We start from the raw sequence: 23,071 nt of genomic DNA on the forward strand, positions 1-23,071 counted from the left end.
TTTGTCTTCCTGCACAGTGATCAATGACGGCTTTGGTCGGCCATGGCTGTCGTGTCATGGAAGGAGATTTTACTTTTGACTGGACTGGTGGTGGGGTGTTACTGGAACAGTGTGTCATGTGGCTTTGTGTTTGATGACGTCTCGGCAATCCTTGACAACAAGGACCTGCGGCCCGCGACCTCTCTGCGCAACCTGTTCCTCAATGACTTCTGGGGAACACCCATGGCTGAGGTAACTCACGGTCTATGATGCACCTCTGTGGTTTATCAGAATTACTTTTATTTTACACTGTGGCATGTCTCAAACTTCATTTGCAACCTCCTCATATTCACTTGACTTTAAAATTGCTAAGATTGGGAACATTTTGATTGCTCTAAAAACCGGCAACTCGTAGATAACGGTGCTTCAACCGCTAACGGTACAAACTACGGTGATTACCTGAGGGGGAACCGATGGGTGGGTGCTACGCTTTTACCAAGAGGCTGCCGGTCGTAAGAAATGTCAATATCATCACCAGCGCTGCTATGTTTTTATCACAGTAGTCTAGTACTAGTAGTATAATTTAGATTACAGCAAAAACTCTTTGAAGGTTGTTTAATGTCCGTCAACTGAGATATTGTGCTCGTTCAACTACAGGAGAGGAGCCACAAGTCGTACCGGCCGCTGACCGTTCTCACCTTTCGGCTGAACTACATCTTCAGCGAGCTGAGCGCGGCTTCCTACCACCTGCTCAACGTCGTTTTGCACGCCGCGGTCTGCGTGCTGTTCCTGCGAGTGTGCCGACTGTTCCTGGACAAGACCTCCAGCTTGGTGGCGGCGTTGCTGTTTGCGGTGCACCCCATCCACACTGAAGCTGTAAGTATACACGCACTGGGTCAAGGCAATGTATGTTGTGTAATGTAACGGCAGAAAATAACTTCACGCCGCCGTTAATAACTTTACCGGATACCTGATATATTGATGTTTCTCTTCTTCTTTCCTTCAATAGTACAAAACAAAGACAAAAGAGTAGAATTCAGATAACAAAAGTACTATTTACATTTTAAATAGTTTTGGGCTCAAAAGAAGAAGAAGATTTAAATAATGACATCTTTGAGCGGATGTCCCCACAATTTTAGATGAAAGGGGAGAATGCTGTTCCCATGTTCCAGCTTGTAATATCAATCTTGCACTTGACACCGATACTGTATCCTGTTATTTAAATCTGCACACTTTTGATGCGAAATTTACAGATTATTTTAGTTGTTTTCTGTTGTTAAGATGGATCCACGTCTCCAGCACGAAAGACAATTAAAAAACAAAGAGTAGTCACAATGAATCAAGCTTCTGTGGCAGGCGATCCCAAACTTTTAAACGGCAGTGTGCAGACAAGATTCAAGATATTTTTATTGTCATATGCACACATAACAGACAGTTATTCTATACAATGAAACGCTTATTTTGCTAAATCCTCCTAACACACAGAATAACAATAAACTTAAGGTAAAACATGTATAAAAATAAGGCAATATTGGCTGTTAGTTATTGTTTTTAATGAATGGGCTTTGTGGGCTGGACTTTTTTAGTTTCCACCAGTGCAGCGTGGGGTCATGTACTGTTTTTTTTTTGTTTTTTTTAAGAAGTAGCATATGACTTCTTCGCTCCTAGGCAGGAAATACCAAGCATTTATAAGTAAAGCTCTAAATGGAGGCTCCTTCCCCAGATGTCCATCAAACCGGAGGTTATAAGTACATTGAGTTATAAGTACATTGAGTTATAAGTACATTGAGTTATAAGTACATTGAAAGCGGCAGACGGATGGTCTTGCCGTGCCACCGTCCACACAAAGCAGTGAACCACTCCTCTGTTTGACTTTAACATTCAACCTGAGCTTAAATTGGGTTGAACAAATCCTGATCACAATGTTTTTATGACGTAAAAAAGAGTGACAGTAAATAGTATGGTGGACGACTCCCTGTGTGGCTTGTTGTTAGGCCCCGCCCCTCACGGCCTGACCGGCTTTGACCACGGCCTCCAAGACATCCCGTCCCGCTGTGGACTGCGTTTCCATGCGTGCTTTTAACTCTCTTATAACGGGATTAAGTCAACTCAAGTTACCGTTAACTGTCATTTAAACCCCCTTCTGTTACTACAGCAACGATTATCAGGCCTCTACTTCCGACTACGGACGTTGTTTTCCTCCACTGAATGGAAAGTTAGTTGTTCCAGCCGCTCGGCGTGAATGTTATCGGGACCATCGAGGTCATTGAACGCGATCGGAAACCCCAAAAAAAGCTTTTTGCTTATTGTTTATCATCTGAACTTGATCTTGTTCTGGTCTTGAAGCGTCTGAAATAACCTCTTCCCCCAATTAGGGCGTGTAATTCATCCTATTCAACACAGCTGAACTGATGACCAGACAGGGCCTGACAAGAGTAGGAGAAAAAAAACAAAGAAAACACTCTGCTTCTCGCGGCGGAGCGCTACTGTTACACAGCATGCACCGCTCTTCCTCACGGTGTTCTCTAATCTATGCAGAGTCTCTCAGACTTCATGAATGGAAACAATTTGCCTCACAAATGAGCCTTTAGAGTTAGTCCAGCGAATGCCCTTCATGTTATCGCCGTCTGGAATCTCTCCCTCTGAACGGATCATTTGTTTTTGAGTTATGCTCCAAGCACTGAAGGTCCCTTCATGATAAGTGCGTACAAAGGGTCCCTGTGTGTCCCGTGTCTTCTCAGTTTTTTTCTTCTTTTTTTTATCAGTCTTTTTGAATGGGGACTTCAGGTTTATAAGTATTACCTTATCAAATCATTTAGTGTGCTCCACGGTATATTAAGGCTCTAAAATGGCAGTACTGGGAAAACACTGCACCACAACAAACACACACACACACACGCACAACAAACCAAAATGGATTGGATCAGACTTCCTTGTTACATCTGAATCTATTTTCTCCTTCTTAAAAAAAAAAAGATGTTATGTGAGCGAATCAGCGTTTTAAGTTATGAAGGCCGCTGTGATGAAATGATAGCATGAAGTAGCTCTGTACTTATTTCAATAACTCTGTACTTTTTAATATGTGTAAAAGCCACCGGTGTTCTCAAACTAAGACTGTGGACGCAGCACAGAGGCTTTATGTTTTCATAAGAGAGCAGGTCGGTGTTTGTGCGGCGTTGATGTTCAATCCACATCTCCCATCTCAATCGACAGACGTGTGTGTGGTGTGTAGATGAAGTGTGAATGTTATTTCTTCCACACGAGGGCAGTCATCATTTACACAACATGACAGGCGTGAATGTCAGAGAGAGGCTGCTTCACAGAGACGTGTCGTCGTCCGCTGAGAAGATCCCCCCCCCCCCCGACTAGACCTGTTTTCACAACTGGATTCAGGGCTTCAACACTCTGGTTCCTGCCAATCGCAGAACACACGTAGCGTTCTCAAAGAGAGGAGAACGGCGAGGAATTCTCTGTTGTTGTTTCCTCGAGGTACTGGAGGGTTTATCTGCGGCGGTTGCTTGAACCCTGGAGAGAAGCGCTCGCGTGTTGGCAGGGAAGCGCCGAAGCCGACGCCGACTTTGGTTTTGATGAAGACAATCTTCCTAAATCTGAGACTTGACATCACAATAAAAACACATGTAAAGCGTTAGCCGGAGATTAAAACAAACCGCAGATTAGTCACAAAGCCGGAATTTATCCTCAACATACTCGCAGTAGTACATCTAACTACAAACACATCTCACTTTGCACGTTTACGAGCAAACGCATCATCAGCAATTGTTTCCTGTCGGCTCAAAAATAACTTCCAGGCTGTTTACAACGGCAGGGAGCATTATGGGGTCCGGATGCCCCCATAATGCTCCCTGCCGTTGTAAACAGCCTGATCATTTATAGATGGGGGGTTTGCAGCCGTACTGACTGTTGTCGCTTCATTCTCTTCTTTCTCGTCAGGTCACCGGTGTGGTCGGCAGAGCTGAACTTCTTTCTTCAATCTTTCTCCTGGCTGCTTTCCTGGCCTACACAAAGTCAACCAGCGCAGACCACTCCATCGGTACGTCTCTCGCATTCCCCCCTAACTAGTAACCATTCCCCCCTAACTAGTCACCATTCCCCCCTAACTAGTCACCATTCCCCCCTAACTAGTAACCATTCCCCCCTAACTGGTCACCATTCCCCCCTAACTAGTAACTACGTCTCATGAACAAGACGTGCTGGATTCATTTTCCTCCATTAAGACATTATTGCAAACACTGAACAGACGCGGGACACACCCTCCAAAATTCCCACTTTTAACTGCACGACAAGAAGAATATATTTCAGAATAGTCATTTACCACATTAGCAAAGTATAGTGTATTTCTGATTAATTGGTGGTCCTCCTCCTCCTCATTCATTCATTCATTCATTCATTCATAAGCAGTAATAGTCAGCAGTCGAATGTTTGTGTGAATAAGGAGGTTCGTGGCGACGATGTCAGGCTCCAGGAGCTCCTGGCCGCTCGGCAGCTCAGGGAGATTAAAATGGAATCGTTCAAAAGCGCGCCCGTGGCCTGAGGTTGACCATAACGATGATGATGATGATGATGATGATGATGACGGCGTTACGGTCCTCGTCGCTCAGACGTCTGATCCGGACGCACCTGTTGTCTGCGTGTGGTCGCTATGCTGGCCGCTTGTTCGCGGTTCTCCGTGCTCTGGAACCCGTAGCACGGCGATTTGTTGTGGTTTGTCGTCGTAAAAAAATAAAACACCTGCGAGGATTTATTTCTATAATTGCACCCTGAGGAAAATCTCCATGCTGCATTAGTTCCTTTTTGTAGTTCCTTTTTACTGCAACATGCGGTAAGCATCTATAATGGAGGCCCATAAACCGTTAAGTGGATTCACATTGTATTGCTCTCGTTCTTTGTTCGCCCCATTTCACAATTTAAGCTCATGAGCCATGAGAACAAGCTGTGGGATTGACTTGTTTAGTTTTAACTACAGCCCCACCAATACTGTCATACCAACAATGCTAAGGATCCCTTAAATTAGGTTATTTCAGAATCTAAATATAACTTGTCCGACATGGCAATACTGTTTCTCCAAGAAGTTATCTTTTGCATTTCTGTGCTGCCATTTCTGGTCTCTTATCGGTCATAAAGGTTCACAGATACCATATCGTAGATCGATGATAAGCTGAAATTGGGGAAATCGGTCAGGCTCTGGTTTCAACGTGTGTTCATTCCTCTGGCTTGTAAGTGTGTGTGGGTTGCCTGCCTGACTGTTATCTGTGAAGGACTTGAAAAGGCAGAAAATGCTCCTCCTTCCTTAATGGGCCTCACTGAGACTGAAGCCCACGGTCCGTTCAGGAAGCGCCATAAGTTACAAAGTCAAACATATCAAAGTGTGTGTGACCGGGTTGTCGCCCCTTAATTGGACAACGTGGTATAAATAGCACTGGGGTTTCGGGGGTTGCGTAATGGTGTTTCACTTTGACACACGGTGCAAAATACATATCCATATAGCTTCCATTCCCCTGTAATGATTGACAATGCCCACAATACTTTTTTTTTTTTTTTTTTTACAGTTACAGTGTTATTTCATCCGTGAAGGGCAAATGCATCACTGTGATATTTCCCGATTTGACACGGCATCTTCACAGAAATCTGTCCAGAGAGTTTTCCCCTCTTTGTATATAATGTAGGAGGTTTTGTATCCGGCTGTTTGTGCATATTCTTTATTTCTGTATTTCTAGTTTGGGCTCCCATCGCGCTGACGGTCGTCCTCGTGGCGGCGGCGACGCTGTGCAAGGAGCAGGGGATCACCGTCATCGGCATCTGCTGCGTCCACGAAGTGTTTGTGGCACAAGGGGTAAGGCGCCGCCTCCGAAACGCCGTCCGTGTTAACAAGCAGCTGCCACCAGGATTAGCATGTCTGCTGGTTCTGAACGAACCCCGAGCAGTTTCAAGGCGTTTTCTGGCCTTTTTTTTATTAATTAATTAAACTTAGATTTTGTTTTTTTCCTGACTGAAGGATTCTTCACAAATAATCTGTTCAAGACCCGTGACGATTAGTTCAGTTTTTCCTGTTTTTGGCTTTGATAAATATAATCAAACGTAACGTATATATACACATATACGTTAATAGCATAGCAAAATAGATACAAAAAATGTTTACCATCAAAATATGTCAGTCCTCTGTGCGTCTGAAGCGCCCCACTGTCTGAGTTGAAGCGCCCCACTGTCTGAGTTGAAGCGCCCCATTGTCTGAGTTGAAGCGCCCCACTGTCTGAGTTGAAGCGCCCCACTGTCTGAGTTGACCCGCCCCACTGTCTGAGTTGAAGCGCCCTACTGTCTGAGTTGAAGCGCCCCATTGTCTGAGTTGAAGCGCCCCACTGTCTGAGTTGACCCGCCCCACTGTCTGAGTTGAAGCGCCCCACTGTCTGAGTTGAAGCGCCCCACTGTCTGAGATGAAGCGCCCCACTGTCTGAGTTGATCCGCCCCACTGTCTGAGTTGATCCGCCCCACTGTCTGAGTTGACCCGCCCCACTGTCTGAGTTGACCCGCCCCACTGTCTGAGTTGACCCGCCCCACTGTCTGAGTTGAAGCGCCCCACTGTCTGAGTTGACCCGCCCCACTGTCTAGTTGACCCGCCCCTCTGTCTGAGTTGAAGCGCCCCACTGTCTGAGTTGACCCACCCCACTGTCTGAGTTGAAGCGCCCCACTGTCTGAGATGAAGCGCCCCACTGTCTGAGTTGATCCGCCCCACTGTCTGAGTTGATCCGCCCCACTGTCTGAGTTGACCCGCCCCACTGTCTGAGTTGACCCGCCCCACTGTCTGAGTTGACCCGCCCCACTGTCTGAGTTGACCCGCCCCACTGTCTGAGTTGAAGCGCCCCACTGTCTGAGTTGAAGCGCCCCACTGTCTGAGTTGACCCGCCCCACTGTCTAGTTGACCCGCCCCTCTGTCTGAGTTGAAGCGCCCCACTGTCTGAGTTGACCCACCCCACTGTCTGAGTTGAAGCGCCCCACTGTCTAGTTGACCCGCCCCTGCTTCCTCCCCTCAGTTCACGCTGCCCATGCTGCTGAACACCCTGCGCCAGGTCCTGCAGGGTAAAGACGGTTTCCCGTACGCCGTCCTGCAAACTCTGCTGAAGCTCATCGTCCTCGTCATCAGCACCCTGCTGCTCGTCATCGTCAGGGTGCAGGTCATCCAGTCCCAGCTCCCGGTCTTCACCAGGTACACAACATCATCATCATCATCATCATCATCATCATCACCACCATCTCTTCAGCAGCGGCAAAACGCTTAAATTGCATTTCAGCCGTCGAAGCTGGCGTCTCTCTGTCGACTCCGTTGGCTTTACAGTGATTTTACAAATCAAATAAACGTAAAGCCTCACAGTATTTAAGGCTTCAAAGGCGAGATGTGAATGTTTTGATTGTTTCTTTAGTGCGTTGTACTTTAATCTCCAATTTGGGCGAGTTCTCTCTGCAGCTGGAAGGAAAAGACATTTGTAGATGCTCAAGGGACCGTGGAATACAGTCTATTACTACTCCTAGGTTCTTTATTTCCGATTATGTAAGTTTATATAATGTCTTTATTTTATTAAAGTAGAACATCTTCCCTTCTGACTTCCTTCTGCTGATGGATGTTGTTTACTAGTTATTTCTCTCCCTAAATACTTGACGTCACCGTGGCACAGAGAACATCAGCTGCAGGTGTTTTTCACTCTATATCCAAGGCTGAAAATATGTGAATTCTACCTTCAAGACATAATGCACAAGCCGATAATATATTAAGTTAATGTCACATTGACTCTTGCATTAGAGTCTATTATATTAATACCACGTCCTTTATTCTAGTTCACTTGCCTCCTATTATTTATTTCTGCATCTTTCTATACTCCGCTATACTCTGCTGCAATATCACAATTGTCCTGCTGTGGATAATAAAATTAATCGGAGTATTTTCCTCTTAATTAATGACGTGACCAGAACACGCTGTCAGTGGGCTAATGCTAACGGGTTCATTGGATTAAGTCTAAACCATTTTTATTTTTAAATGGTCTGTGCAGGATTCCTCTCAGACTCAACCTGATGGCACTTGATGACTAAAAAGATAAGATTTCAGACAATTAGCCGAGATGCGCTAATCCCTCCAGCCGTCTCCGGATTGTCTGGAGGGAAACTCGCCAGTCGAGTCATAACAATACTGCATATTTAGGTTTATCGCCACCCGCACTGGGGATCATTTGCTGAAACGAGGTTGGGACCACCTGTCTTCTGGCTGTTTTATCGACAACAACATGTTCTTTGTGAGGACATCGTAGTCCCGTTCTTTCTTCAAATGTTTGTTCACTGCCTCACCACATAGGCAGTATATTCCAAACTATTTACTTTGTATTATTAAAGTTGAAGCAATATTTTCTATAAAAAGCTGAGCAGGAGAGTCTACCAGGCAGACAAAGTAATTGATGGAGCGGAGACTCTTCAGGAAACTGAACAACAACGCACACTGACCTACCTACCGGACTCGGGGCCCCGATGCGTCCGTCACACACTGCAGCTGGCGGTAAATGATGGCTGGGACCCGTTTGTGCGTCGGTCGTCGCTGCAGTGGTGCTGGGCGGCACCTGGTGATTAATGATCGGCTAACGAGGGTCGAAGAACAAACTGTTTTGCAAAATGACGTCCAACCCCATTTTAATGAAAATATGGCTTAGCACACAATATTTTGTTTTTATTGAGGAGTGCTCTGAGGGGCTTTTTTCATTGCTGACATCCAGTCGAGTCATAACAATACTGCATATTTAGGTTTATCGCCACCCGCACTGGGGATCATTTGCTGAAACGAGGTTGGGACCACCTGTCTTCTGGCTGTTTTATCGACAACAACATGTTCTTTGTGAGGACATCGTAGTCCCGTTCTTTCTTCAAATGTTTGTTCACTGCCTCACCACATAGGCAGTATATTCCAAACTATTTACTTTGTATTATTAAAGTTGCTTTTATAGTCGTTTGGTCTTGCCTGGCTAGTATCGGTATCAAAGGACGATGTAACTTTCCGCACGTCACATTTCTCAATGGGAAAATGTCAATGATATTAGCAAAGTGCGTTCTCAATGGAGTAATAGTCTCTTATGGCCTTTTCCTCTGGCGTTGCTGAAGAGAGAACCTGGACGAGTTCAGCCACTGATCCCGGCTGCAGGCTTATTTAAAAAAGAGATCTCATCTCCCGACTAGTTTCGTTGGGATTATGGGTTGCAGTGGGGAGATTTAGCCTTGATGACGGAGACTACAATGGATTCCAAAATCCAATATAAAAATGATGAAATGCATCAGTCTTTTGCCCCGGACGTGAACATAAATACATGATATAAACTGTAAATCACAGACGGGGTTCTTTCCTGTTTCTTCTCTTTGTTGCCCTCCTGATTTATTAGATGTTCTGGGAAGATGTACAGTATATGCATAAAGATATAGGGCCTCTCAAAACTAATAAATCATTAGATTTGGTTTATAGTGGAATAAATTATTTGCATCACTTTCTTCTGTAGTGTCAGTTATCCTCCCCTCATAAACTGTATCTTCATCCCCTCCTGCGCTACCCATCCCGTGCTTTCTTGACCTTTTGTTCCGCGTCCTCTCGTAGGTTTGACAACCCGGCGGCGGTCAGCCCGACGCCCACGAGGCAGCTGACCTTCAACTACCTGCTCCCGGTGAATGCGTGGCTTCTGCTGAACCCGTCTGAGCTCTGCTGCGACTGGACCATGGGCACCATCCCCCTGGTGGAGTCGGCCCTGGACCTCCGCAACCTGGCCACCCTGGGGTTCTACTCCTTGCTGGGCCTGCTGGCCTTCCACAGCCTGCGCTACAGAACCAGCTCCGCCAGGACCGTCATCATGGTGAGAGATCCCTCGAACCCCCAACCAGTCACGGAGCGGCATCCTTCATATACCGTAAAAGCCTAGCGGAGAGCTAGCGAGAGCTAGCGGAGAGCTTGCGGAGAGCGAGCGAGAGCTTGTGGAGAGCTTGTGGAGAGCTAGCGAGAGCTTGTGGAGAGCTTGTGGAGAGCTAGCGAGAGCTTGTGGAGAGCTTGTGGAGAGCTAGCGAGAGCTTGTGGAGAGCTTGCGGAGAGCTAGCGGAGAGCTAGCGGAGAGCTTGTGGAGAGCTAGCGAGAGCTTGTGGAGAGCTTGTGGAGAGCTAGCGAGAGCTTGTGGAGAGCTAGCGAGAGCTTGTGGAGAGCTTGTGGAGAGCTAGCGAGAGCTTGCGGAGAGCTTGCGGAGAGCTAGCGGAGAGCTAGCGGAGAGCTTGCGGAGAGCTAGCGGAGAGCTTGCGGAGAGCTAGCGGAGAGCTTTCGGAGAGCTAGCGAGAGTTTGCGGAGAGCTAGCGAGAGCTAGCAGCAGCGCTAGCTGGCTACAGCGGAAAACTAGCGGGGACATCCACTGAACGTAGTAGGAGCTTGTATCCCAACTTTTACGGTAATGTGAAGCACATTGCCTGGGGGGAGAGAAACAAAAACATGGACATAGCGGCGTTCATAATTAACCACTTAACCCTGAACAGATAATACAATAATGTGCCTGATCATTCATAAATCAGTTACAAACTAAATCTGTTGAAGCAATATTTTCTGTAAAAAGCTGAGCAGGAGAGTCTACCAGGCAGACAAAGTAATTGATGGAGCGGAGACTCTTCAGGAAACTGAACAACAACGCACACTGACCTACCTACCGGACTCGGGGCCCCGATGCGTCCGTCACACACTGCAGCTGGCGGTAAATGATGGCTGGGACCCGTTTGTGCGTCGGTCGTCGCTGCAGTGGTGCTGGGCGGCACCTGGTGATTAATGATCGGCTAACGAGGGTCGAAGAACAAACTGTTTTGCAAAATGACGTCCAACCCCATTTTAATGAAAATATGGCTTAGCACACAATATTTTGTTTTTATTGAGGAGTGCTCTGAGGGGCTTTTTTCATTGCTGACATCCAGTCGAGTCATAACAATACTGCATATTTAGGTTTATCGCCACCCGCACTGGGGATCATTTGCTGAAACGAGGTTGGGACCACCTGTCTTCTGGCTGTTTTATCGACAACAACATGTTCTTTGTGAGGACATCGTAGTCCCGTTCTTTCTTCAAATGTTTGTTCACTGCCTCACCACATAGGCAGTATATTCCAAACTATTTACTTTGTATTATTAAAGTTGCTTTTATAGTCGTTTGTTCTTGCCTGGCTAGTATCGGTATCAAAGGACGATGTATGAAAATATGGCTTAGCACACAATAATTTGTTTTTATTGAGGAGTGCTCTGAGGGGCTTTTTTCATTGCTAACATCGGCTTATTCACTTTGAACTAAACGGTTCTGCTTGAATAGCTTCGTGGGATGTAAATAGTTCACAAATGAAAAGTATAATTTTGCGGTCAATAAATTCACGCGTGACCAGCGAAACACACATTTTCCAGTCATGGGAAGAAAAAAAAAACATGTATGAGAAAAAGACGAATGTCCTGGAAATTAATTTCACCGTCCTCCTTTTCCCTAAACGACTATGGTGTCTATCAGAGCTCCCAAAGATGGAAAACAACGCCATCTGAAAAGGCATATTAGGGTTCAGAGTGTTTTGAAAAGGCGGCTCTCGGTTCCGTTCAGGTGGATGACATCACTTCACTTAAAGTTGCCAAAACTCAGAATAATGTGCTGCTTAAGAGATGCTTTCATAGATGCGTTGCAGCCGTGGACATCACGTCTTATTAAGTCCGAGAGGAACAGATGAGCGTACGGCGAGATCATCACTGAGATCCTCTCGAGAGGGAACCCTGAAGGAACTGCAGAGAACCCGGTTCCACGTCCTCCTCGTCACAGAAACTACAGATAATCGTGCTCTATTATTTCTCACAGAGCATTTCAGCCGAATGCTAAAATGAACAGTTACACGCTCGACTCATTGTACTACTGTAGTCTGCATCCTGGTTCCGCCGTTGGTTCTCCTCTTTGTTCTTCAAGGTCTGGTTTTTATTGCATTGTCGGATTCCTAAGGGGGAAAAAACCTGGATCACGCGGAACATCATAAATAACATATATATGGTTGTTTTTTCTTATTGAGCCAACTCCAGGAAAGTAATGACAAACATAGGCAGCATCTGTCAGCACAAATGAAGAGATTTTAAAAAACAAGCTTCCACTCGTGCATTGTGGGAAACAAATTAGCGTCCGTTGCGCAACAGGCCCGTGGCTCCCTTACTTTAAGGTCGGTGAACTTCCTCACAGTGTTGCTCTTAGCGTCGGTGGAGAAAAGGGGGGAGACCACAAATCAACACGAAATACGTGTTACGACCTTTTGCCCTGTTGGTTCTGGTTTGCCGAGAGCATTTAAAATGTGTTGCGTAACAATATCAGACCTCGTCTACTCACTTAGTTTTGTTTATTTAGTTTTATTGCAAAGCCGGCAGCTGAATGCGTCTCTAAATAGTTTGAGACGGCAGTTGTCTGCTCTGAAATTCCCTTTTCTACCAATGCATATTAATATGCTGGTTGTTTATTTGATTCATCATTGAATTGTTTTGTCTTTTAAACAATATCAAGGCTGGGATTAATTTTCTGGGGCCCAAGTTCAGGGCTTTTGGAGATGGAGGTCATGGAGAACCTGGAAAAGCCATGGAATTTTAAAACGGTTATTTCCAGCCCTGGAAAAAAAAAATGTAATCCCACATTTTTTGGAAAAGTCATCGAAATGTGTTATATTCATGTGTTCATGACGTTCAAAATATGTCATGGAGAAGTCATGAAACCCACTGGTCAGCATGTGTATGAACCCTGCTGGTTGATGTCCGTGCAGTGCTTGTTTCTTCTGTCCGTCTGAAACCTCTTTTCCACGTTTACATTTTATTCGTCACTAAGAAAACCAGCAATTCGTTCCATTTGTAAATCTGGAACCAGTGACTTTAAAAGTTACAGAAATTAAAAACGTATTTTCTAAACTTCCACTCTACTCTACAAAAAATCATCATCTTGGTTTAGACTGCAGAGTTCTGTATATTCCCTGTATGTTAATTATGCTTAATGCAGAAGTACATATTTAATTATTATTATTATTATTAGAGTTCTACCGTTGGTTCCTCCGGGAGGATTGTTCTCGTTCTCCATCTGAGGTTAATCTTCGGCCGCTATCGTCTTCAGTCGGGATGGGAGGAGGCTGAACCGACCGGTCCCATATACATTTACAGATTACGAGCATAAATCATAAGTAATATGAACACAGGTCACTATTTCTCAGTTCTCACCACTTCCCCTGCCACTATTTCGTATATCAACCATGCAACTCCCACACACACACATTTAATGTCCAGATCTCTGCATAAACTATAGATTGGAATTTTATTTTTGATTTGCACCGACGCTGTATGTATAAACCGAGCGACCTCCATCCAGGGTGGTATCTTCCTGGCATCGGCTCTTTTCTCGCACGCTGAGATGGACAGATATCGACTCTCGTATCTGATTTAACCGCTGAATCATCATCTTTAGAGGCCGGATCCGGGACGGAGACAAAATGATTATTTCAATTATGGTGGAATGTGATAAATGAACCTTGATACAGGGTTCTTACGGTCATGGAAAACCTGGAAAAGTCATAGAGTTTTAAAATGGTTATTGCCAGGCCTGGAAAAGCCCTTGAAAAAAATGAAACCACAAAAGTTTAGTAAAAATCATGTAAATGTGTTATATTCATGTGTTCATGACGTTCATTTACGCTGAGTTTGAAATAATGAATATGCTTTTAAAAGAGACACAAAACATAAGCAGGCATCTATACAGGCATCTATATAAATGTTTATTCTTTTAATCAAACTATTGTCTCATTCATTTGAGTCATTTAAGGTTTACTGTATGCTTTGTGTTCTCATTGTTAGTTTAAATACTACATTTACTCACTTTTTACTGTTTACACTCAGATTTCACTGAATGTTTGGTCATGGACATTTGGTTTAAAGTCATGGAAATGTGGTTAAAAGTCATGGAAAAGTCATGAAATCCATTGGTCAACATGTGTATGAACCCTGCTTTTGTCTCTGTACGTTTTTAAGTTCCTATGGTTTCCCAGAGCCAGAGGAAACCTAATTATAAACACTCTAAAATCATAAAAGTCCAACAAAACAGCTGCAATCGTCTCATTTGAGAGATTCTTCAGTCTGAAAATATGCAAAATAGTTGCAGATGAATTCTACGTGTATCAACCAATCCGTTAATTGACTACTCGTTTCAGCCGAGGTGGACTCATTGTATTGGCTTTAAGCGTTTGACTTAACGACGTTGTTACAATGCATTCAAGCTGCAGAGAGTAATTCCTGTTCTTCCTCCTTCAGGCCCTGTCTTTGATCGTCCTGCCTTTCATTCCCGCGTCCAACCTCTTCTTCCCCGTGGGCTTCGTCGTGGCGGAGCGGGTCCTCTACGTTCCCAGCATGGGCTTCTGTGTTCTGGTCGCTCATGGATTCAAGATCGTCTCGCAGAAAGGGTGAGTGCTGGACGGCCGTGGACGTAATGACTCTGACCCGCAAGAACTAAAACGAGTATTAAAGTCACAGCGATTGATTTTAAAGGCTTTCTTTAGGGTTCTTAAACTAACATCCCTAAAGTTTAGTAAAAGTCATGTAAATGTGTTATATTCATGTGTTCATGACGCTGAGTTTGAAATAATGAATATGCTTTTAAAAAGACTCAAAATATAAGCAGGCATACATACAGACATATATATATATATATATATATATATATATATATATATATATATAATATAATATATATATATTTGGGTTCAAGTCATGGGCATTTGGGTTAAAGTCATGGGCATTTGGGTTAAAGTCATGGACATTTGGGTTAAAGTCATTGACATTTGGGTTAAAGTCATGGACATTTGGGTTAAAGTCATGGAAAAGTCATGGACATTTGGGTTAAAGTCATGGACATTTGGGTTAAAGTCATGGAAAAGTCATGGACATTTGGGTTAAAGTCATGGACATTTGGGTTAAAGTCATGGACATTTGGGTTAAAGTCATAGACATTTGGGTTAAAGTCATAGACATTTGGGTTAAAGTCATGGAAAAGTCATGGACATTTGGGTTAAAGTCATGGACATTTGGGTTAAAGTCATGGAAAAGTCATGGACATTTGGGTTAAAGTCATGGAAAAGTCATGGACATTTGGGTTAAAGTCATGGACATTTGGGTTAAAGTCATAGACATTTGGGTTAAAGTCATGGACATTTGGGTTAAAGTCATGGACATTTGGGTTAAAGTCATGGACATTTGGGTTAAAGTCATGGACATTTGGGTTAAAGTCATGGACATTTGGGTTAAAGTCATGGACATTTGGGTTAAAGTCATGGAAAAGTCATGGACATTTGGGTTAAAGTCATGGACATTTGGGTTAAAGTCATGGACATTTGGGTTAAAGTCATGGACATTTGGGTTAAAGTCATTGACATTTGGGTTAAAGTCATGGAAATCCATTGGTCACAATGTGTATGAACCCTGTTTCATTTTGAAGGCTTGAAATGATTCCCTTTTCTCTCTGCAGTCACCTGAAGAAGATTTCCTGGTTGATAATTGGGGTGCTTTTAACTACGCATGCAGTGAAGACTTTCAAAAGGAACTGGGACTGGGAGTCAGAATACACTCTGTTCACCTCCGCCCTGAAGGTAAGCCGGACAGACGGCGTTGCCAGTGGATCTTTCCCGCCTCGCCAGTGGGACTTGGCTGGTTTCCAGCGTTGGAACAAATCTTTAAATCCCCTCGTGATAAAAAAAGGCCTCAAAACCAAACAAGCTTATTGTCATGTTTCTTAAACTGTCTGCCGATTCAGGTCAACAAGAACAATGCCAAGTTATGGAATAATGTGGGCCACGCTCTGGAGAACCAGAACAACTACGTGGAGGCGCTGCAGTACTTCCTCCAGGCCACTCGCGTCCAGCCGGGTAAGACGCGGATGCCCACGCTTTAACATTTGGGAAATGCGAACGAGGGCATCTGGCTCGTTAAATGACTTGTGGAGCGGGTTTAAGGGGATCTGTGTCATACGCCAATGAACCTCAGCACACTGCCTGTCGATGGAATGCGCTCCCAGTTCTTTGTGAGATCGAAGCAGACCAGGCAAGCAAGGGCTCCATCTATCAACAGGAGCTCAAGGGAAAGGCCCACAATGCAGTAGCCCGGCTGTAACGTACTGTTTGCTCGTGCATTAGTCAGAGGAGGTCATACATGCAGGCTTTAGGGCGGGCTTACTGTGATTGACAGGTCTAGACACAAACACATCACTTGAAGCCCGACGACATGGATTTTCGTTGGATGTGTGATTCTTGATATCGGAAGAATGTCGACACATTCTCACATTTTTTATTGCTTTAAAAAAAAAGAGGTCAGTTCCTTGTTCTGCTCTAATTCCATTAGATCCCTGAGGTTTGTGACGTGCTGTTGTTTCAGTATGGAGATATTGAACAGAAGGTTTATTGTTGGATGAACTCGTGACTACATGCACCTCACAAACCTAAACTAACATTTCAATTTGATACGTTAAACGTTCAGTGAGGGCAAGTTGAGCTTCTACCAGCGTCTCCAGAACACATTTCCTGCTGCGTAATCACCCAGCACCAGTTCTGCTGGTTTCCAGAAGGGTTTATTTTGCTTCTTTTAAAACAGAAGTTTCATTTTTTTTCCTTTAAAATACAGCATGACGGTTTAATTCCTCATTATCTATACTTAAGAGGAGTTCAGCCTGTTTGTGGAACGTTAAAGCAAAGGCGGAAACATGAAGATGATTGTTCTTTTCTCCCGTTTCTTATCTCCACACAATGTTTCCACAGACGACATTGGCGCTCACATGAATGTTGGCAGAACCTACAAGAACCTGAACAAATCCAGAGAGGCAGAAGACGCCTACTTGGTCGCCAAGTCCCTGATGCCACAGGTGCGTCATCGCGTTGCATCACCTGATGGCGGCGGGTCACATGACGCACAACAACTAGAGCAGCATTCAATTAGAATTCAACCAGGTCCAGTTAGAGAGAATTCACGCACGCAAAGGTCCAGAACATCACAATTATGTATGTGTGTGTCTGCAGTCAACAACTGTCATTAAAAATATAGGAAGTTCAGTTGAACATTATCTCAACAATATTTGTCAGATTTCAAATTCAACTGGATGAATTATAAACAATACATACTCTAATAATAAATACATGCTCTCATTTCAAATAAAATAAAAAATTAAGTTAAATACATAACGGAAAGCTTTAAATAAAGTACGTTACACCTGAATGACCTGAATTTAAAGCTGCAGGGCGATTTCAGTTTAGTAGATTTTTCGCCCCAAAAAGCCACAATATTATATTCTTCTAAATAAATAAATGTGTGCAGAGACTTGAAGGTTATTAAAACCACCAGTTACAGTTTTATTCTCCTCGTCTTTGTTAGACAGTGAATTACTGCGTTACGATCATTTCGGGTTATTTTTCTGTGGCTTAATTTTGGACGTTTTGTTCAAAAGATCTGAGCTTTGTCTCGTTTTACATCGCCGCTTTTCTACAAATCCCCCCGGTATTAAATGATGATGATGCAGCCAACATTGATTTATGTTCAACTGGTTTCAGTTTCGCTTCCACAACTTGCAGCATGTGTGATGTGACTTCATAGTATGCTGGCGTGTCTCTAGCGAGCGTGTGTGTGTGTGTGTGTGTGTGTGTGTGTGTGTGTGTGTGTGTGTGTGTGTGTGTGTGTGTGTCACCCAGCTGAATACGTTTAGTTCAGAGTTAACAGTCCTTTCACCAAATTAGCAGCCGATTTCAACGCCACCGACAAAACCGCCTCTACAACGGGATCGGTAATCGTCGGGTAGATTACAGTTATTAGGCACATTACGCATAATTGGGACAATGAGCCAATAAACCCATAAAATGAGTTTTTTATGTTTGTAATTGGACCCGTTTCTCCGTTAATCCGACGGCTCCTCTGTCGGTCGCTCGCCAGGTTATCCCGGGGAAGAAGTACGCGACGCGCGTGGCTCCCAACCACCTGAACGTGTACATAAACCTGGCCAATCTGATCCGGGCCAACGAGTCCCGGCTGGAGGAGGCCGACCAGCTCTACCGCCAGGCCATCAGCATGAGGCCGGACTTCAAGCAGGCCTACATCAGCAGGCAAGCTTCCCTTAGCTCTGCACCCAGAAGATATCAGCCACCTTTTACTTTTAAACGGGGGAAACAATTGGAGTTTTGTATCACTGTAAACAAGCCTTTCGTGGGCCTTGTGGTTTGTGGAGTCACACATGAGGCTGTTAGTAATTCTACGGACAGACATATTTCCCCTAAAAGTGAGCGTGCGCTGCCTTGTCGCTCTTTCTTGTGCGTTGGATTTGACCTCACCCCCGCATGTCCTTGATAGTTGTTTGTAGTATTCGTACTCTAATTCAGGGAAGGTGTGAGCTGCTGTTGGATTCATCTGTTCAAGTTTCAGTGATCATCTTTGTTTGATTAACTCCAGGATTGAAGGTGTGACTCCTGTAGTTTAGCCGAGCTGTCGCATTACTTGTCCCGACTAAGTCAGTTACAGTTCAGTTAATATATATATCTTTATTTAAAAGGGACCATGTACAGTTAAAACATAAATGTCACCATTTGATGCACTGTACCTGATTTTAGCTACAGCTAATTCACACCTGTAGTCTCTTTACGGAGCATACAAACAAAACAAGAGCAAACAGTACAGGATGAAATACACAATACAACATTATATGTGGTGGGAAGAACACACAATACAAAGCTACAGTACAGCACATTACAAATAAGTAATACAAACCGTTTTTAAAACACATTTTAATAAAAAGAAGGGAAAAAAAAAGATATATATCATTTTGGCTTGTTTACAGTTTTCTTCTCAAACTCTTTGGAATAAAATCTAAATTCTAACAATAGCCAAAAGTCAAAAACACGCAGCTCCGTCTGCTTCTTCCACATGATCCCTACGAGTCACATATCTACAGTTTGGAGGTTGGTTCCAAAACAACAACTGATTAGTTCAAAACCCTGGAAATAGCGCACAAATTATTGGATTTAAATGTAACGTCCTCTTCAGATCCCGTCTTTGATCTTCCCTTTCTTCTCTGCAATAAGGTCTGTAAGAAAGTTATCGCTAGCAGATAATGACTAATTATGTATGATTGTATCATAACTTGGATGTTTTAACATGTGATGTTGATCAGTCGAGTAAAAGATGTAATTGCTTCGCTTTAACTGGACTCTCTTGACCCGTGTGCGGCAGAGGGGAGCTGCTTCTGAAGATGAACAAGCTCACGGAGGCCCGCGACGCCTACCTGCGGGCGCTGGAGCTGGACCGCACCAACGCCGACCTGTGGTACAACCTGGCCATCGTCAACATCGAGATGAAGGACCCGGCGGAGGCCCTGAAGAACTTCAACCAGGCGCTGGAGCTGAACCCGCGCCACAAGCTGGCGCTCTTCAACTCGGCCCTCCTCATGCAGGAGTCCGGTGAGTGAGGGTTAATACGCTCATGGAGAGTTTTAAAGTTAGTTTTAAAATAGTTAGTTTTAAAACGGTTATTTCCAGGCCTGGAAAAGTCCTTGAAAAAAATTAAATTTAGTAAAAGTCATGTAAATGTGTTATATTCATGTGTTCATGTCGTTCATTTACGCTGAGTTTAAAATAATGAATATGCTTTTAAAAGAAAGACTCAGAATATAAGCAGGCATACATACAGGCATCTATATAAATGTTTATTCTTTTAATCAAACTATTGTCTCATTCATTTGAGTCATTTAAGGTTTACTGTATGCTTTGTGTTCTCATTGTTAGTTTAAATACTACATTTACTCACTTTTTACTGTTTACACCCAGATTTCACTAAATGTTTGCTCATGGACATTTAGTTTAAAGTCATGAAATGTCATGAAACCCACTGGTCAGCATGTGTATGAACCCTGCTGGTTGATGTCCGTGCAGTGCTTGTTTCTTCTGTCCGTCTGAAACCTCTTTTCCACGTTTACATTTTATTCGTCACTAAGAAAACCAGCAATTCGTTCCATTTGTAAATCTGGAACCAGTGACTTTAAAAGTTACAGAAATTAAAAACGTATTTTCTAAACTTCCGCTCTACTCTACAAACACATTTGGTTTGGTTTAGACTGCAGAGTTCTGTATATTCCATGACCTTTCCAATTTAAAAGTCATGGAAACCCATTGGTCATCATATGTCAACACGAACCCTGCTTTGAGTCGAAGCCGGTCTCCAGCTGGAGTGAAAGTTGGACTCCACTCGCTAATAGAAAGCACAATTCGGGCACTTCTTAAAAAAAACATTTGTGGTGATTTTGACTGGCGGGTTAGCGTTAGCGTTAGCGTTCCAACCCACGGGTCATTTTCGCTTTTGTCAACCTCACGTGCGAGCGCATTCCTGCTGCAGGTTCGATCCAGTGTGCAAACTGCAGCGTTGCCATCATCAGGAAGAGTGATTTAGTCGTGATCTGCAACCCACGGTGGCTGAAACTGAAACCCACAAAGCGGTGAGGCATCACGACGGCAATGCTTCACCTTGACGGAGCTCGTTTTCCTTTTTCCCTGCGCGCTCATCTCAGCGTGACTGTAACCCGTCAACCTTTTTAATTTGTCATTGCAACGCCATCAATCAAGCGGGTTTATAACACTTTGGCTGTGCCAGCATTCAAAAGAAAAAGTGACATGTATTCTTAATGATCCATAAAGATTATTGTTCCTTCTACATGACCAAATAGTATTGCGCAACCTCCCTTCTGCAGACTTCCTTGTTCTTTTAAATGGGCGTATCCCATTCTGTGACATATTCTCCTCAATGGCAGTTTTTAATCCTGAGATGACGGATGATTCCTCTACCTAAACATCACAGTTACATGCGATATGATTGTTTGTTTTTTTACAGCATTCTCTAGCCGCTCTATTTGTGTCGTCCATTGTTACGAGCTCAGATTACAAAGTTCAGCAAAGGGTCACGTGACCATGAAGGAACTCTCACACAAACGCGTTGCAGACGTTCTGGACGCTTCTAGTTGGTCATGTGACTTTGATTTCCAGCAGGTGAATGCGGGTGTTTTCAAAGGTGGGCAGAGCACCAAACCCATTCCTCCCATTCCTCCTTCATGTGTGTTCACTTTTCACTTTTCACTTTTCACTCATCGACGGCCTCCAGCAGTCGTTGGCCGGCTTTGGGAGAACTTTAAATAATCAAGATCGATGCGGAAAAATACCTAAACCTCAACTCTAGGTTTTTGAATTGCAGTGGCAGATGGTATTTAACGAAGTGTGTGTGTGTGTGTGTGTGTGTGTGTGTGTGTGTGTGTGTGTGTGTGTGTATAAATAAATGACATTATCAGGGTTCTTACGCTCATGGAGGACCTGGAAGAGTCATGGAGTTTTAAAATGGTTATTTCCAGACCTGGAAAAGTCCTTGAAAAAAATTAAACCGCAAAAGTGTAGTAAAAGTCATGTAAATGTGTTATATTCATGTGTTCATGTAAATGTGTTATATTCATGTGTTCATGTCGTTCATTTACGCTGAGTTTGAAATAATGAATATGCTTTTAAAAGAAAGACTCAGAATATAAGCAGGCATACATACAGGCATCTATATAAATGTTTATTCTTTTAATCAAACTATTGTCTCATTCATTTGAGTCATTTAAGGTTTACTGTATGCTTTGTGTTCTCATTGTTAGTTTAAATACTACATTTACTCACTTTTTACTGTTTACACCCAGACTTCACTAAATGTTTGTCATGGACATTTGGGTTAAAGTCATGGAAAAGTCATGAAATCCTTTGGTCAACATGTGTATGAACCCTGTTTCTTAAATGTTAGCATTTTGAATGCTTGAAATGATTCCCTTTTCTCTCTGCAGTCACCTGAAGAAGATTTCCTGGTTGATAATTGGGGTGCTTTTAACTACGCATGCAGTGAAGACTTTCAAAAGGAACTTTTCCAATTTAAAAGTCATGGAAATCCACTGGTCAGAATGTGTGAACCCTGCGTCACATGATGTCTTTGCTTTCCGTGGCAGGTGAGCCGAAGTTCTGGCCCGAGGCCAACCGCCGCTTCCTGATCTACGTGGAGGAGGAGCCCGAGGACGCCAACGGCTACTTCAACCTCGGCATGCTGGCCATGGACGCCGACCAGAACGCGGCGGCCGAGCGGTGGATGCGCAGAGCCATCGGCCTGCAGGCGGGCTTCCGCAGCGCCCTGTTCAACCTGGCGCTGCTCTACTCGCAGTCCAAGCGCGAGGTGGACGCCCTGCCGGCGCTGGACGAGCTGCTGCGGCACCACCCGGAGCACGTCAAGGGCCTGATCCTGAAGGGCGACATCCTCATGAACCACAAGAAGGACACGCGCGGCGCCAAGACCTGCTTCGAGCGCATCCTGCGCATGGACCCCACCAACGTGCAGGGCAAGCACAACCTGTGCGTGGTCTACTTCGAGGAGCGCGACCTGCCGCGCGCCGCCCGCTGCCTGGAGGAGACGCTGGCCATGGCGCCCAACGAGGAGTACGTGCGTCGCCACCTGAGCATCGTGCGAAGCAAGATGGCCGCCATGAGCGCGGCGGGGCAGCCGATTACGCCGGCGGTGGAGGAGGAGGAGGAGGAGGAGAGAGTCGGGGAGGAGGCCGCCGCCGAGGTCCAGGAGGAAGGGAGGGGCGCCGATGATGTCGGGAAGCCGGCCGGGGGCGAGAAGAATGCACGGATATCCTCTGCAGAGAACCTCGGGGGTGTGGCCGCCGACCAATCAGAGCCTCTGGACGGTAGCCAGTCCGACGAGCGGACTACGGGTAAGTCCACCGAAGAGATTAAAGATATAGAGAAGAAACGGGCCGCCGCCTTGAAGAGACTAGAGGAGATCGAGCGCATATTAAGTGGCGATTGACATTGTGGTAATTTATAACTGGACTACTTTTATAGAGCTCTTTAACGCTCCGGGGGTAAGACTGCAATTCTCCCCTTTAGAAATCAATTTTCATTTATTTTGTTGCTTTGATTTATTCACTTGTTTTTGCAGGATGCCCACCTCCAACCCCCCC

The 23,071-nt window shown here is 44.5% G+C and overlaps 1 protein-coding gene across 1 annotated transcript in view; it reads left to right on the plus strand.

Moving 5' to 3' along the window:
• Positions 1 to 42: 42 nt before the first annotated feature.
• Positions 43 to 23,071, plus strand: part of tmtc3 (transmembrane O-mannosyltransferase targeting cadherins 3) — a gene marked incomplete at its 5' end in the record, with an annotated part of 25,538 nt that continues 2,509 nt past the window's right edge. Inside the window, 13 exons of the mRNA XM_079223623.1 lie at positions 43 to 231; positions 637 to 855; positions 3,931 to 4,030; positions 5,715 to 5,830; positions 7,026 to 7,198; positions 9,614 to 9,866; positions 14,332 to 14,480; positions 15,542 to 15,662; positions 15,827 to 15,938; positions 16,824 to 16,927; positions 17,986 to 18,155; positions 19,276 to 19,502; positions 22,061 to 23,071. The exon at positions 22,061 to 23,071 is cut by the window's right edge and continues 2,509 nt beyond it. Of these exons, the coding sequence (XP_079079749.1) occupies positions 43 to 231; positions 637 to 855; positions 3,931 to 4,030; positions 5,715 to 5,830; positions 7,026 to 7,198; positions 9,614 to 9,866; positions 14,332 to 14,480; positions 15,542 to 15,662; positions 15,827 to 15,938; positions 16,824 to 16,927; positions 17,986 to 18,155; positions 19,276 to 19,502; positions 22,061 to 22,917 (2,790 nt within the window). The 3' untranslated portion in view covers positions 22,918 to 23,071. The remainder of the gene's footprint in view (positions 232 to 636; positions 856 to 3,930; positions 4,031 to 5,714; positions 5,831 to 7,025; positions 7,199 to 9,613; positions 9,867 to 14,331; positions 14,481 to 15,541; positions 15,663 to 15,826; positions 15,939 to 16,823; positions 16,928 to 17,985; positions 18,156 to 19,275; positions 19,503 to 22,060) is intronic.

The sequence above is a fragment of the Taurulus bubalis genome (genome assembly GCF_910589615.1).
Source record: "Taurulus bubalis genome assembly, chromosome: 9".
Taxonomy (NCBI): Eukaryota; Metazoa; Chordata; class Actinopteri; order Perciformes; family Cottidae; genus Taurulus; species Taurulus bubalis.